At 40.5% G+C, this 16,433-nt stretch overlaps 1 protein-coding gene across 1 annotated transcript in view; it reads right to left on the bottom strand.

Moving 5' to 3' along the window:
* C8A (complement component 8, alpha polypeptide) overlaps positions 1-16,433 on the bottom strand; it is a 136,392-nt gene that overhangs the window by 85,484 nt on the left and 34,475 nt on the right. Inside the window, exons 2-4 of the mRNA XM_006839819.1 lie at positions 15,541-15,643; positions 8,217-8,358; positions 6,732-6,879 (exon numbers count right to left, since the gene is read on the bottom strand). Of these exons, the coding sequence (XP_006839882.1) occupies positions 6,732-6,879; positions 8,217-8,358; positions 15,541-15,643 (393 nt within the window). The remainder of the gene's footprint in view (positions 1-6,731; positions 6,880-8,216; positions 8,359-15,540; positions 15,644-16,433) is intronic.

Raw genomic sequence — 16,433 nt, 5'->3', positions numbered from 1 at the left:
GAAGGCCATCATGTTTGGTGAGGTGGACAGTCTGAGAAAAAGAGGAAGACCCCCCAGTGAGATGGTTTGGCAAAATGGCAGCATCAATGGGCTCAAATGTATCAATGCTGTGATTCTGGGAGCTATGCCACTGGAATTTTAGATACCAGAAGAATCACCCATGGTGGACAGGTTTCAGATGAGCTTCCAGATGAAGACAGACTAGGAAGAAGGAGTGACTAACTACTTCCAATTATTTAGTCACTGTAAACTTTATGAACAGCAGAGAAACACTGGCAGACATAGTGCTGGAAAATAAGCCCCTAGGTTGGAAGGCACTCAAAATGAGACTGGGGAAGAGCTGCCTCCACAAAGTAGAGTTGACCATGATGATGTGAATGGAGTAAAGCCTGTGGGAGAAAAGCCCACGTGACCTTCAATTGCTGAAGGGGCACAACTCAAAATGAAGAGAAATGGCTGTAAACATCCGTTAATAATCAGAACATCGAATGTATGAAGTATGAATCTAGGAAAATTAGAAATTGTAAAAAATTAAATGGCATGTATAAACATTGATATCTTAGGCATTAGTGAGCTGAAACAGACTGGTATTGGCCATTTTGAATCTGACGGCCACATGGTTTACTATGCCGGGAATGACAAATCGAAGAGGAATGGTGTTGCATTCATTGTCAGAAAGAACATATCTAGATCAGTCATGAGGTACAACGCTATCTGTGATAGGATAATATCCATACGCCTACAGGGAAGACCAGTTAATACCACTATTATTCAAATTTATGCAACAACTACTAAAGCCAGTGAAGATTAAGTAGAATTCTACCAGCTTCTTCAGTATAAAATTGCTCAACCATGCAATCAAGATGTATTGATCATTACAGGTGATTGGAATGCAGAGGTTGGGAGCAAAGAGGAAGGATCAGTAGTTGGAAAATATGGCCTTGGTGATAGAAATGATGTTGGAGATAGCATGATAGAATTCTGAAAAATCAATGATTTGTTCATTTCAAATACATTCTCTAAACTGCATAAGAGACAACTATACACATGGACCTCACCAGGTAGAATACATAGAAATCAAATTGACTATATCTGTGGAAAGAGACAATGGAAAAGCTCCATATCATCAGTCAAAACAAGGCCAGGGGCAGAATGTGGAACAGACCATCAATTACTCATATGCAAATTCAAACTAAAGCTGAAGAAAATGAAAACAAGTCCATGAGAGCCAAAATATGACCTTGAATATATCACCTGAATTTAGAGATATCTGAAGAACAATTTTGATACATTAAACACTAAAGACTGAAGACCAGAAGAGTTGTAGGATGACATCAAGAACATCATACATGAAGAAAGCAAAAAGTCATTAAGAAGACACGAAAGAAGGAAAAGGTCAAAATGGATGTCAGAAGAGACACTGAAACTTGCTCTCCAGCGTAGAGATGCTAAAGCAAATAGAAGAAATGAGGAGGTCCAAGAGCTGAACAGAAAATTTCAAAGATCAGCTCGAGAAGATAAAGGCAAATATTACAACCAAATGTGCAAAAATCTGGAATCAGAAAGGACGCAACTATCTCAAGAATTATGCTGTGCACACACAGCTACCTAACTGAACTTCAGAGACAAAAATAGTAGACAATCTTTCTCCCATTAACTTCTCAAAATCTATCTGCACACCTCTACTGTGGTGACTAGAGGAGGGCCCTGAGCAAGTGGACAGCCTCACCCACTGCTGGAGGCTTCTATAGTGCACACACACTACCTGTGTAGCAAGGCTACTGGCCAGTCGGCCACAGTTTTATTTTTGTTTCAAAAGGATAGTTTTTGTCTCTGCTTTTAAATTGCTTCTGCTTTTGATCCTTTTGATCACACATTTTTCCTGGAGGTGGGAGCTTTTTCTCCATACATTATCCAGTAAGAGACAGCAATCGTGACCATATAGCCAAGCTACAAGCATACACCATAATATCCCACCACTGAGACAAGAGCCAATAACAGCTGCTAAGCATTACATGCAAAAAGGGAAGCCTATCTCCTGATCATATCCCCCAGAAGACAACCAGTAAGCTTAATAACACAGCTACAAACATCCATTTAAGCATTAAAAACCCACATAACTACTGGAAAGTACCAAAGAAAAAAACACAACAAAAGATCTCAAAATATGTCCAAAACCAGAAAACAGTAACTGAGACAAATGAGCTGGAGACAAAGGCTTTCCAGAAAAGGAAGAGCAGGTTTGAGATTTGCATGAGAAGGAATTCAGAAGAATAATATGGAAACAAATTCAAATGCTCTGAAAAGGAGTGGAGGAAAACAAGGAAGAAGTCAGGAAAGTACTACAAGAGCAATCAAACAAGATCGATAAAGTATTTTGAAACAATTCAAAACCTGCAAAAAGATTTCCAGATGATTAATAATAAAATATCAGAAATGGACAATACACTGAAAGAAGAAAGGAGCAAAATTGAAGAGATGGAAGCCAGAACCAGTGAGCTGGAAAATAAATCTCTCAATACTGCTAAGATAGAAGATAAAGCATAAAAAAGAATTTAAAAATCTGAAAAGAGTCTAAGATTCATGCTGGATAACATGAAGAGGAACAACTTAACAATTATTGGAATTCCAGAACAGAAATAATCACAGAAGTCCACAGAGGAGATAATGGAAGAGCTTCTGGAAGAAAATTTCCCTAATATTTTGAAGGGTGAGAAGATAAACATTCAAAAAACCCAACGTACCCCAGGAAGGATAGACCCCAAAAGAAAATCACCAAGACATATAAATAATCAAGCTCACCAAAATCAAAGACAAGGATAGAATCCTAAAAGCAGCCAGGGAAAAGAGAAGTGTTACTTACAAAGGCAAGCAAATAAGATTAAGCTCTGATTCCTCAGCAGAAACCATGCAGGCAAGAAAGCAATGGGGAGAATATTCAAAATCCTAAAAGAAAAAAACGGCTAACCAAGAATCACCTATCCAGCAAAACTCAATCAAATACAAAGGTGAAATCAAAACATTCCAGGATAATCAGAAGCTACGAGATTTTGTCAAAGCTAATCCAGCACTTCAAAACATCTTAAAGGGAGCTCTTTGGACTGAAAACCAACAAGAACAGATAACAACCAGAGATTAACAGGTGTGTCAACAACACCTGAAATTCAGACGATGGATAGCAGAGTCCAGAACAGAATAAAACCAGAAAAACAAATTCAAAGGAGCTTGGAGGTAAACCGAAGAGCAAAATAATATCAATGTCAAAAGAAGGGGGAAATGTTGAAACAGAGATCCAGGTGGTGAGGAGGTGAGGTAGATTACAGGATACAATAGATTCTCTTAAATTGAGAGAAAAGTTAATAGATTATAAGGTGACTCCAAAGAAAGTTAATACTTCACAACTTACCATGAAAATGAACTTCCAAGCTGAACAAGCAAACATGAAAACTAAGGAAAAACAGACAAGAATAACACAAAAAACACAATCTCAGCACAAGAAGGCATGCAGAACAAAGGAACAAACAGCACTACCAAAAATTTAACATAATGGCAGCAATTAATTCATACCTATCGATAATAACATTGAATGTCAGTGTATTCAATGTACCAGTGAAGAGACAGAAAATGGCAGAATGGATAAGAAAATAAGATCCTTCAATATGCTGCCTGCAAGAGACACACCTTACACACAAAGACAAAAACAGACTAAAAGTTAAAGGATGGAAAAAATATACCAAGCTAACTGCAACAATAAACAAGCAGGAGTAGCAATACTAATCTCTGATGAAGTAAACTTTAAGACAAAAACCAGCATTAAAAAAAAAAAAAAAAAGACACTATCTCATGATCAAAGGGTCAAATGAGCAAGATGACATAACCATAATAAATATTTATGCTTCCAATGAAAAAGTACCAAGATATATGAAGCAAGCCTTACTAGAATTGAAGGGCAACTTAGACCTTGGCTATTCAAAATTGGAGGGCCAATAAAGGCAAGAAGTGACTGGCTTACAAGCTTTCAAGAGGGAGTTTAGTTTCAGATGTGGCAGGGGAAGGTAGAATCTCCACTGAATGATTTCTAATCTTTTAGGACCGGGCTGGTAAAAGGAAATGGGGATAAGACTCTTGTGGTATAATAATAAATAATTGCCATCAGGACTGACTGTGAGAGTAGAAAATACAGAGGTAGATGTTTTTTGACAAAAGGAGGGGAGTGATTGATTTTGCAGCCCAGGAACAGAGGTCCCTGGGACCATCAAATGAGAAGAATGGAGAGTGGGACCCTACCCAGAGAGGCAGTGATGCCAGGAATGGAGACAGAGATGATGATGTGGACAGATGGAGCGGCTGGGGACACTGGACTCAGGGAGGGAGAGGGGCTGTGCGCTGATGGCCAGGGGGCGGGCCTGTGGGGTGTACCCTTTGGTTATTTGATGATGCATGGAGGGGATTGTAATCATTGCAATGAAACAAAATATGACAGGATGAGTGTAAAAATGATGTTCTCCCAGGTAAACCTCACAATAAATTTTTTTAAAAAAAGAGAAGATGGAATACACAGAGTCACTGTACCAAGACAAAATGGTTGATGTTTAACCGATTCAAGAGGTAGCATATGATCAAAATCTAATGATACTGAAAGAAGAAGTCCAAAGTGCACTGAAGGAATTGGCAAAGAAAAATGCACCAGGAATTGATGGAATAAAAATTGAAATATTTCAAAAAAGTGAGGCAGCACAGGAGGCACTCACTCATCTATGCCAAGAAATTTGAAAGACATCTGGCCAACTGATTGGATGCATATTTGTGACCATTCCAAAGAGAGGTGACCCAACGGAATGCAGAAATCATCAGACAATATCTTTGATATCCCACACAAGTAAAGTTTTACTAAAAGTAAGCTGCAAGCATACATTGACAGAGAACTTCCAGAGGTTCAAGCCAGATTCAAAAGAGGCCATGGAACAAGGGATATCATTGATGGTATCTGATAGATCTTGGCTGAAAGGAGAGAATATCAGAAAGATGTTTACCTGTGCTTTATTGATTATGCAAACGCTTTCAATTGTGTTGATTATGACAAACTATGAACAACATTGTGAAGTATGAGTATTCCTGAACACTTAATTGTGTTCATGAGGAATCTGTACCTGCACCAAGAGGCAGGTATTCGAACAGAACATGGGAACATCAAATGGTTTAAAAGTAAGAAAGGTGTGTGATAAGGTTGTATTCTTTCACCATACTTAGTCTACCTGTATGCTGAGCAAATAATCCAAGAATCTGGGTTATATGAAGAAAAATGTGGCATCAGGATTGGAGGAAGACTCTTTAACTATGCCATATGCAAATGATACAACCTTGCTTGCTGAAAGTGAAAAAGTCTTAAAATATTTAGTGATGAAGATCAAAAAGTATAGCCTTCAGTATGGATTGTATCTCAATGTCAAGAAAACAAAAATCCTCACCATTGGACCAATAAACAACATTCTTAACAATGAGGAAAAGATTGAAGCTGTCAAGGACTTCATTCTTCTTAGATCAACTATCAACACTCATGGAAGCAACAGTCAAGAAATCAAATGACATATTCCCTTAGGCAAATCTGTGGCACAAGACCTTTTTAGGGTGTTGAAGAGCAAAGATGTCACCTTGAGGACTAAGGTTTACCTGACCCAAACCATGGTATTTTCAATAACCTCATATGCATGCAAAAGCTGGACAGTGAATAAGGAAGACTGAGAAGAATTGATGGTTTTGAGTTATGGTATTTCAAGTACCATGGGCTGCCAAAAGAACCAACAGATCTGTGTTGGATGAAGTGCAGCCAGAGTGCTCCTTGGAGGCCAGGTTGGCCAAACTTCATCTGTCATACTTCGGACATATTGTCAGGAGGGACCAGTCACTGGAGAAGGATATCATGTTTGGTAAGGTGGAGGGTCAGAGAAAAAGAGGAAGACCCCCAGCGAAATGGATTGGCAAAGTGGCAGCAACAATGGGCTCAAGTGTCCCAGGATCAGGCAGTATTTCGTTCTGCTGTGTAGAAGGTGGCTATGAGTCAGTACCGACTCGATGGCACCTAACAACCACAACAGCGTCTATATTATTTGTACTATATCACCCTGCTACCATCCCAAGCTGCTGTCGACTTTATTGCGACTCATAGTGACTCCATGTGTGTTAAAGTAGAACACACAGTCTAGAGGTTTTTGATGACTGGCATTTTGGAAGTAGATTGCCAGGCCTTTCTTCCAATTCACCATCCATTGTTTTACAAGCAACTGTTGCTATTGTTATGTGCCATTGAGTTGGTTCCTACTCACATCCAGGGAGTGGCTAGCAGGTTTGAATATCCAACGTCATAGGTTAGCAGTCTAGTGCTTATCCTAAAGCACCATACCAAGACTTCACAAGCAACTACATTGCAACATATATTGTGAACAGGACTACTGGAAAGTGAACTTGGGTCAGAAACACTGCATCTTAAATGGATCTTGGAAATGGAGTGGAGGTGAAAGGAGATGGTCAGTGGAGTAGGGAAGCATGAAAGGAAAGAAGGGCCCCCACCCCAGGAGGACGTGTAGAGGGAAGCATAAGTGATATCACCTGGGCAGGACTGCATATCCATCATAGGGGAACAGTGAGAACTGCCTCCTGGGAAAGCCCGCTGCTCACTCTGAAACTAACATTCATGATTCAGGACAAATCACTCACAGAAGACAGTGACTCACCCCAAGGTTGCCCTTTCTGATCCTGGAATTGGATCATACTGGCTGCAGTCATCATCAATGACCCTGACATCTTCACAGTCATCCTCATCAGAGCCGTCGAGGCAGTCTTGGTCTCCATTACACAAAAGGTGACGTTTCAGACAACGACCTGAGAGAGAGAGATGGGGTGGATGCTTCTAGCATCTCCCTGCACTCATCCTTCTACCTCATGATCCACCTCCATGGGCACCAAGTCCTGCTCTTCAGTCTGGCCCTGGAAGTTCCCTTACATCTATCCCATTTCCCTTCGATCCTCACTGCCCTGCCCTCCTTCCAGGCTCCTTCTCTTCTGCCTGAAGTTCCCAGAGAGTGCCCTGCCCTCGCTCTCCCTCTCAAATTCAGCTTCTGGTTGCAGTGCCAGTGGTCTTCCTAAATGCTGATCTATCCATATCACCCCTGATTGTACCCTCCAATAGCTCCCCATTTAACACAAAGGAGTTTTCTCACCTGGCCTTATTGCCTGTCTGTCTTCCCAAAGTCCCAATACTAGGATTATTCTGGTTGATTATTAATTTTAGAATCTCCTTGCTTTTACTTTCTTTCACCGTATTTCTCAGAAACCCATTTTTTTCCCTTCCAATTTCAAGTTGCAATTCAAGTATTTTTTTTTGAAACCAGCATGACTCTCCAGAGCAGATATGAGCACCCACTGAGCTATCTACTTACACCAATTACAACCATTATCACATATTTTAATTGACTCTTAGTAGGAATCTCATCCAGGAGCCCTTATGGTACAATGCTAAAGCACTCACACACTAATCAAAAGGTCTTCAGTTCAAACCCACTCAATAGCTCCATGGAAGAAAAGTCCTGATAATCTTCTCTCATTAAGATTTCAGCATAGGAAACCCCATAGGGCAGTTCTTCTGATGTCACTATTAACTGGAAGTGACTTGAAGGCATGCAACAACAAAACTGTCTCAAACAGACTATCAGTGCCTCGAGGTCAGAAACAATACTTTTTCAGCTCTGTGGTACCAGCATTCTGCCTGGCACACAATTTGTTGTTGTTGTTAAATGCCATGGAGTCAGTTCCAACTCATAACAACACTATATCGTGTTTCTGAAGCTGTCATCTCTGCAGGAACACAAAGGCACAGCTTTCTTCTGCAGTGTGGTTGGTGGGGTCCAACCACTGACCTTGTGGTTCACAGTTCAGTGCTTATCCTTTAGAGCCACTGTGCTGCTTGGCACATCTTGTTAATGGACAGATGAATGAATGAGTTGTACATTTTCTAAATGAATCAAACAGGAATTATTCCATAGTTCCATCAAAATTACTTAGTATGCTGGTTTCCAAGGCTGAATCTGGACCCCAAGCCTACTGAATGACAAGCTCTAGGGAAGAGCTCCAAAGTCTGCATTTTAACAAGCTCCACAGTTAAGTGTTTTGCACCTTAGATTTGACTGTCACAGCTGTTGACCTGCTGGAATGCTACTCACCTGTCTTACACTGGAAATCCTGTCCACACTGTGCTTGCATAAGACAAGCAGAAGTACTGTGACAGCTGGCTTGATCCCAGACATCACCAGTGCAGATGGTGCCCCCAAACTTGTTTGGCTGCAGGAGACTCCGGTATCGGTACTAGATCAGATTTTTAAACAGACACATTGTTGTCAATCAATCATCCAAGATATGTGCAGGCAAGGCTCAGCTCAACATAAGGAATAACTGTTATATGGTTGGGAACTGTCTGAAAAACTGTCTTTTAAGAGGATCAGTGCTCATAAATGGTGATGCACAGAGGTGGCATGATCACCAGGTAGAATGTTACCTTCAAGCATCATACAAAAATTTGGACCAATTACTTCTAGGGTTTTCCTCCTTGTTAGGCAGGGGCTCCACCCCACATCTCCAACCCTTCTTCAACTGATTAATCACTACTCATCTTTCAAGATTCATAGTTTACCCTTTCTAGAATACCTCCCAAGGTAGGTGGAGTCAGTCCTCTGTGCTACAGCTGGTCTCCTTCTCCCCACCTTCCTAGCATTTATCATATGAGACTGTGATTGATCATTTTGCTATATCTCTAGTTCTCCCACTAATTTGTGAGTAATTTGAGAATGGAGTTGGATTTTTTATGCTTGACACTTGAACTTTGTTCAGCACAAAAAGAGGCACTTATAGAAGAGAGTTGTTACTCTGACCTCGCAGCATCTCTTCTGGTGGTCACACCCCTCCTCCCTAGGATATTCTCATATGGATCAGGTGGGGATGACCCCAACTCCTCAGTCACAAGATTGTGTGAGTATTACCAGGCCTGGCCAGAGAACCTCCCTAGATACAATGATTGTTTCAGGGATAGGAATATGACTCAATCTAGAGTAATCATAGCCCTCTTTGGAGACTTTTCTTTGGAACTATTAGAAAAGATCATTTCTTTTTGCTGGAGTTTCTGGGACTTATAGGTATCCAGCAATCATCTTGCCTACTGTATAGAAAGAATCCATCCAAGAGAGAGACAAAGAGAGCTCCGAAGACCATCTGAGTCTCTGAGTCCAGTCTTGACTGCTGATAAATAAATTCTGTTGAAGAAAGGAAGCAATACAAATGCAAACAAATGTTGGGCTCTATGGTTTGATGATTCTGTCTTCTATTTTGTGTACAGTATCAGTTACTAGTGTTGCATACAAGGATATTCTGAGACATAAGAAAGCTTTGGGAAAGTAAGAGTTTGAGGAGTCAGACAAGTGAGTTCCTGACTCAGATCTATGGATTGTGTGGTGCTTTAGGATAAACACTGGACTGTTAACCTCAAGGTTGGCGCTTTATACCCACCAGTCACTCTTTGGAAACTCTTTAGAGGGTCCCCATGAGTCTGAACTGATTTGTTCATGCAACAACATGTAATGTCAAGAGTCCCTGGGTGATATAAACAGTTGTGTTCAGCTGCTGTCCTTAGGCTGGAGATTCAAGTCCACACAGAAGTGTCTCAGAAGATTGCCTAGAGATCAACTTCCAAACATCAGCCATTGAAAACCCTATGGAGCACAATTTCCCTCTGGCACATGGGTCACACTTGAGTCAGAATCGGCTTGAAGGAATTGGCATATAATGTAATGTAAAACACTTCATTGTTTTGTGTCTCTGTTTCCTAGAACTAGATGACCTCGTTAATCACAATTTCTTATGATCCTTCCACCCCTGTGCTACAGTTGAAAGAACATGGGTATGAGAATTGTGCTTGGGTTCAGATGCCAAATCCCGGATCCCAAATTTACTTAATAACTGACCATAAGGCATTAGGTGCCTTTGCTGAGCTTTGGGTTTCTAACATGTAACATAGAGGTTCTAACACCTTACCTTGAAAGGACACAGTGAGAACTAAGTGAGCAAATGTATGAGGGAGCACCTAGCCCGGTGCCTGGAATAACCCTGGTGCTCAGTGAACAGAAATGGTTTCCATCTTTTCCAGATGATTCCAGTAGACAAATTGTGGCAAGGCAACATATCCGCCTCTTCTTGCCCACCCCCGGACTACTTCATTAGCAAATGGGGCAGAGGAGTAAGCAAAGAGGTGAAGATCAAACCTTTCCATTTACCTTCCTAGTCTTTCAGCTATTATCAGTGGTAGACCTTTGTATACTTTGTAGGAAGAGGTTATAACAATGACAAACTGGGGAATAGCAAGGCTTTTTAATGTTCTACCCACACTCCTGCCCCTCAGTACAGTGAATAAAAGGAGTGATTAGCACATCAACGTAGATCTGCTTTTCTTTCTTACTCTTGAAAAATATTCATCAGAGTTTTAAATCCTTCTGTTATGAACAAAATAATGGTAGCTACCATTTATCAAGTGTTTACTATTGGCCAGATATTTCACATTGTTCATTTCATTTAACCCTCACAAGTTGATGAGGTTATGGACAACTATGATTTCCATTTAAACTGGGTTAGAATTTCAGTTCTGCTACTAACTGTATGTGTCCTTGGGTTAATTTCTTGACTTGTCTGACCTTAGTTTTCTCATCTGCAAGTGGGACTATATCTGAGAGTGTTACTGTGAAAATTAGTGATGATACATGTAAAGAAATGGGCACTTTGCCTGATTCCTGGTATATGTTCAATGATAATAATTATCAACATCATCACTGTTCTTGTAGCCAGCAGTGGGGCTACTGATGAAGGGTTGATGGCTGAGTGGTAATTGGATTAGGGAACCATCAATGTCACGTATTACTCTCAAGTATTGTTCAGAATGAGGCAGCAGAGTGGTTAGGCCCATAGGCTTTTTGGAGTCAGACTAACCACATTTTAAATCTACATTCTGGCATTCTCTTAATGAGTGGCAAAAAGCAGTTATTACACTCCCTAAAGTCTTGGTTTTTCCGTTTATAAAATGAAAATGATAATATCTATCACATAGGGTTGGCTGTAAAAGTCAGATAAGATAATTCACTTAAAATATTAGCACAGGTCCTGGCAGGTGGATACAATAATTTACTGAATGGTGATGATTAATGCCAGTATCATTCTTCCTGTGGTTCCAATACTTGGAATGATTGTGGAAGATGTGATTTTCATTCCCACTGGTTCCCTATTTTCTAGGTTTGTATCAGATAATGAAGATATTGTGTGGCAGAAAGGTTGGTACAGACACACCCTCAGGGACTTCGCTGTGCTATTGCCTGTGGTTGGTATCATTAAGACACAATTTTATTTCCTAGCTAGTAGATAATACTTCTTTCTAGATATGCACATCTTTCTCTGGATGATATTGAAAGGAAGAAACATATTAATAAGCATGGGACTAAGGTGGCCTTTCACTTAAATAACAAAATTTAAGTAACTTAAATATCCCTTTCAAGATACATGTCTTTTTGAGTCACCAAGGAAGCAATTCGTTTCAAAGATAAATTTAAGTCATTCACCTATGCTATCTGCTATCTGCTAACTAAACTGCAACACATGAGGAAAATGTAGTTTAGCATATTGTTGTTGTTGTTATGTGCCATGGAGTTGGTTGCAACTCATAATGACCATGTACAGGATTTCTGAGGCTGTAAATCTTTATGGGCGCAGAAAGCCTCATCTTTCTCCTGTGGAACAGCTGGTAGTTTTGAACTGCTGACCCTGAGGTTAGCAGCCCAATTTGTAACCACTACACTACCAGAGCACCTTTAATATATTGTAGGTTGCCATTATTCAACCTAACCTTAAGGTCAGCGGTTCGAAACTACCAGCCGCTCCGCGGGAGAAAGATGAGGCTTTCTACTCCCGTAAAGATTTACACCCTCGGAAACCCTGTACAGGGTCGGACCCGACTCGATGGTACTTAACAACAACAACAACAACAACACATCCTAAGCTACAGAAGAGGAGGAAGCATAGTGATCATAGAGGTAAAGAATAAAGAAGGACCAAAAACCAACTAATGCCCACAGTTGTCAGACACCAGAAGAAACAAACAACAGATTCTCCTCTAGAGCTTCCAGAAAGCCCATGACCCTGCCGCCATCTTGATTTAAAATATCTTTTGACCTCAGAACCATTAGAAAATATTTTTTTTATTAGCCATAGAAAACTAATATAGGATGTCAGAGCAAAATGAGAGTGTGGGGGTCAGATATTTTTAAACAAAGACAGCCTAGGATTCTTTGGCATTTTTCAGAGATGAGCGTGGGATGAGTGGGGTGAGGTAGAATAACAGCATCAGGATTTGTAGTTGAATAAATCAGGTTTTAATCATGGTTCTACCACCTACCAGCTTTATGATTTTGAACAACTTATCCAACATTCACAGAGTGATGGGTCTGGAGGGAGAAGAACCATCAGCAGACTGTACAAGAGTCTAGGTGAGAGAAGAGCAGGGCTTGCTCTAAGACAACAGAAGTAGTGGTAGAGAAAAGGGCACAGACAGTGAATTTAAAAACAGCTAACATTTATTGAACATTTACTAAGGGCCAGATGCCAAGAAAAGTGCTCTGCATGAATTACTCATATAACGCTCATAATAGCTCAATGAGGTGAGTACTATTATTATGCTCATTTTAGACATGTGGAAATTGAGGCACAAAGATTTTTAAATGCCCAAAGTAACAGGGAATAAGGAGCAAAACCAGGATTTTAAACTGCAGAATCTGAACTTGACTATTTGGATTTGATAGTAATGCAAGTGTACCAAGAATGAATAAGCATGCCTCGGTGCCTCCCATTCAGGGTGTGTTGTCTGTAAGAGTATATAAAACAATAATAAAACTGAATAAAATTTGGTGATTTTTTTTTTCACCATGAGTCTGTGAGTCTAAACAAAATCAGTGGTGTAGCACTCCTCATTGTCCCCTTCCCTTAGTATACCACTAAGTATAGGGGCCACTTTGCTGTTGTTAAGTGCCATCCAGTCAATTCTGACTCATAATGACTTAGGATAGGGTTTGCAAGGAGTGGCTGTTGGGTTTGAACCTCCAACCTTGTAGTTAGCAGTTCAGTGCTTACCCTACAGTGCCATACCAGGACTACAGGGGCTGTTTTTTTTGTCATTGTTGTTAACTGCCGTTGAGTCAGTTCCAACCCTGTATAGAGGGCCTGAAGAGCAGCTGGTGAGCTTGAACCACTGAACTTGTGGTTCAAATCGACTTTGCAGTCCAGCACAGAAACCTCCAGTGCTACACCAGTACTCCTGAATCGAAACCACTACTCAACCAGAGTTCCTTAGGGGCTACTTTAGATTATTCAAAATCACTTAGATTTTAGCTAACAAACTGAATGACTCATAAAATAAAGAAAAACACCCATGAATAATGAGGTCCTTTAAAAAATCATCTGTATGAAACCAAATGGTCAAAAATTACATGAAAGTAAAGATGAGAAGGTAAGAGGACAGGAAAAGTAGAATACTAGAAAGGGAAAAACCAAATGACTGAAAATGATGACACATTGTGAAAAATGCAACCAATATCACTGAATAATTTCTCTGAAAATTGTTCAATGGGAACCTAATTTGCTGTGTAAATGCTTTCCTTAAACACTATCATATATATTAAATATGTATGTATTTTGTAAGTATATGCATATATTTAATCACTTAGACAAGCCTATGTCCACTGAGTGTGGCTGCCTTTTCAATCTATGAAAGTAGAATCCTTAGAGATGCCCCTTGAGTCATTTTCTGGTTTATCTCAGCTCCCCACGGGTCATGGGCAGCTTGGCATTTTGTTACTAAGTCATTAGTCCCCTCTGAATAACCCTAATTAGAGGACAGTAGATTGGCCAGGACCCAGAGAAGCCATTAGAGATAAATGAGCCCACGTGCAGAAGACCACTTTTCTGCACATCTTTTGCAGTCTCTCCCAATAATGCCTCACACAAAAAATGGAAGAGACAGAAATCAGTCCCAACATTCATGTACCCATGATTTCCAAATGCCTACCTGTAAACCAGCTCTGGTAGTGTAGTGGTTATGAGTCGGGCTGCTAACCCCAAGGTTGGATGTTTGAAAGAGCATTCTGTGGGAGAAAGATGAGGCTTTCTGCTTCCATAGAAATGTACAGTCTCAGAAACCCTATACAGGGTGGCTATGTGGTGAAACTGACTCCACGCACACTACCACTACCACCACCTGTAAACCAATTTCTCTGTATGCATAAAAGCTGGATGGGTGGATGAATGGATAGAGAGATAGATAGATAGAGATGATAGATGTTAGAAACACAGATAGGGATGTAGGTATATAGATAATAGATAGTGGGAGATAGATAAATGATAGATAGATAGATAGATAGATAGATAGATAGATAGATAGATAGATAGATAGATGATAGATAGATCATCCACCCCTGGAGTCAACTTCAACTCATGGCAACCTTACACAGAGCAGAACACAATATTTCTTGGCCCTGAGTTATCCTATCCTCACGATTGCCAGCATGTTTAAGTCCATTGTATGGCTACTGTGCCAATCTATCTCACCCTTACCCTCATTGACCCTCTACTTCACCAAACAGAATATCCTCCTCCAGTGATCTCTGGATGAAGTGTTCAAAATAAGCGAGTCAGAGAATGCTGTGTTGTGATCCAGAAGGCTTTTATTTGTTATTGTTGCTTGTAAAGTTTTTATTGTGAATGGCGTGCTAGTTTACATGGGAGACCATTGTTTTACACTCATCATTTCATGACAATGAATATCATTCAATGATATTTGCTTTTTTTCCCTCTGTATATTTTTTGTTTTGTTTTGTATGTTTTCTTTGGGGGGGGGCAGGGGGAATGTACACAAAAACACTTAGGAATATATAACCATCCATAGTGGTTATGAATGGGGCTGCTAATCTCAGTCAGCAGTTCGAAACTACCAGCTGTTCCACGGGAGAAAGATGAGGCTTTCTGCTCCCGTAAAGATTGACAGCCTCGGAAACCCTGTACAGGGTCACTATGAGTCGGAACCAACTCCACGGCACATCACACACACACAAACAACCAAAGGACACATTCTGCAAGTCTGCCTCCTGGCTGCCAGCACAGAGCTTCTCTCTTCCTGTGAGTGATCTATAAGGTTTTTCATTGGCTAATTTTCAGAAGTAGGTTGCCAGACCTTTCTTCTTAGTGTCTCTTAGTTTGGAAGCTCTGTTGGAATTTGTTCACCATGGTGACCTGCTGGTATTTGAACTACTGTTGGTATAGCTTCCAGTGTCACAGAAACATGCAAGCTGCCACAGAAAGACAAACCGGTAGATGGCTAGCCTTAGAGACTCAATGCTTATCTCTCTTTGAATGTCTAAAACACAAATTAAATGTAAATTGTCCAAAATGTGACTATAAATATCTTACCTTTTGGTCCTGGCATGGGAAACAATCTGTCCACTCTGACCAGTTGCTTAGCTGGCAGCTAACTGCTGTTGGAGTAGAACTTTGATCAGCCCGGATAACTCTCCTAAAGAGAAAAAAGACTCCTGCTTATTTCTGAAAAGCAAATTTAGGCAAAAAAGGAAGCCATGCATGTTTTCCTCCCAATAAAATTACAATTTGTAAGAAATGAAAAATAATTATGGATGATATCAACCACCTGAGTAAGAATATTCATTGTACTTTTACTAATGCAGGGGTGGTGCTGGGGTTATCTAATTACCTCTTAACACATTGATCATTTCTGAGTTTAGAGAGACAGGCACTGAGAAGAGATAGCATTTTTTTTCCCTTTTATTGTGTGATAGTTTACATGGGGGAACATTAGCTTTACACTCATTCTATCAAACATCGTTTCATTGCCATACTCACTATCACATCCATGCATCATCACCCAACCAAAGGTTATAACCCACAGGCAGCCCCTCTCTCCCCACGGTCCTGAGTACAAAGCTCCCTTCCCTCACTGGATCTCAAGTCCTCAGCCAATCCATCTCTTCATGCCATCCTCTCTGTCTCCATCTCAGGCCTTGCTGCTTCTCTGGATGGGGTCCCAATTTCTGTTCTTCTCCAGTGATGGTCCCAGGAGCCTTTGCTACTAGACTGAAAGGTTAATCACATTCCTCCTTGCTATAAAATATCCACCTTTACTTTTCCAGTACTCATAATCCATCCTCATAACAATTATTCACCCCTGTATCACAAGAGACCCATCCGCATTTCTTTTCATCAGCTCTTCCTAGACAGGTTGGATATTACTCACTTGAGAATCCACCCTCCTCCCCGCCCTGTCAATCCAGGTTCCCTCTTGAAAGCTT

Source organism: Chrysochloris asiatica, unplaced genomic scaffold (genome assembly GCF_000296735.1).
Source record: "Chrysochloris asiatica unplaced genomic scaffold, ChrAsi1.0 scaffold00026, whole genome shotgun sequence".
Classification (NCBI taxonomy): domain Eukaryota; kingdom Metazoa; phylum Chordata; class Mammalia; order Afrosoricida; family Chrysochloridae; genus Chrysochloris; species Chrysochloris asiatica.
Note: the sequence above shows the minus strand (reverse complement) of the source record. Positions and strands in the feature narration are given on the sequence as shown.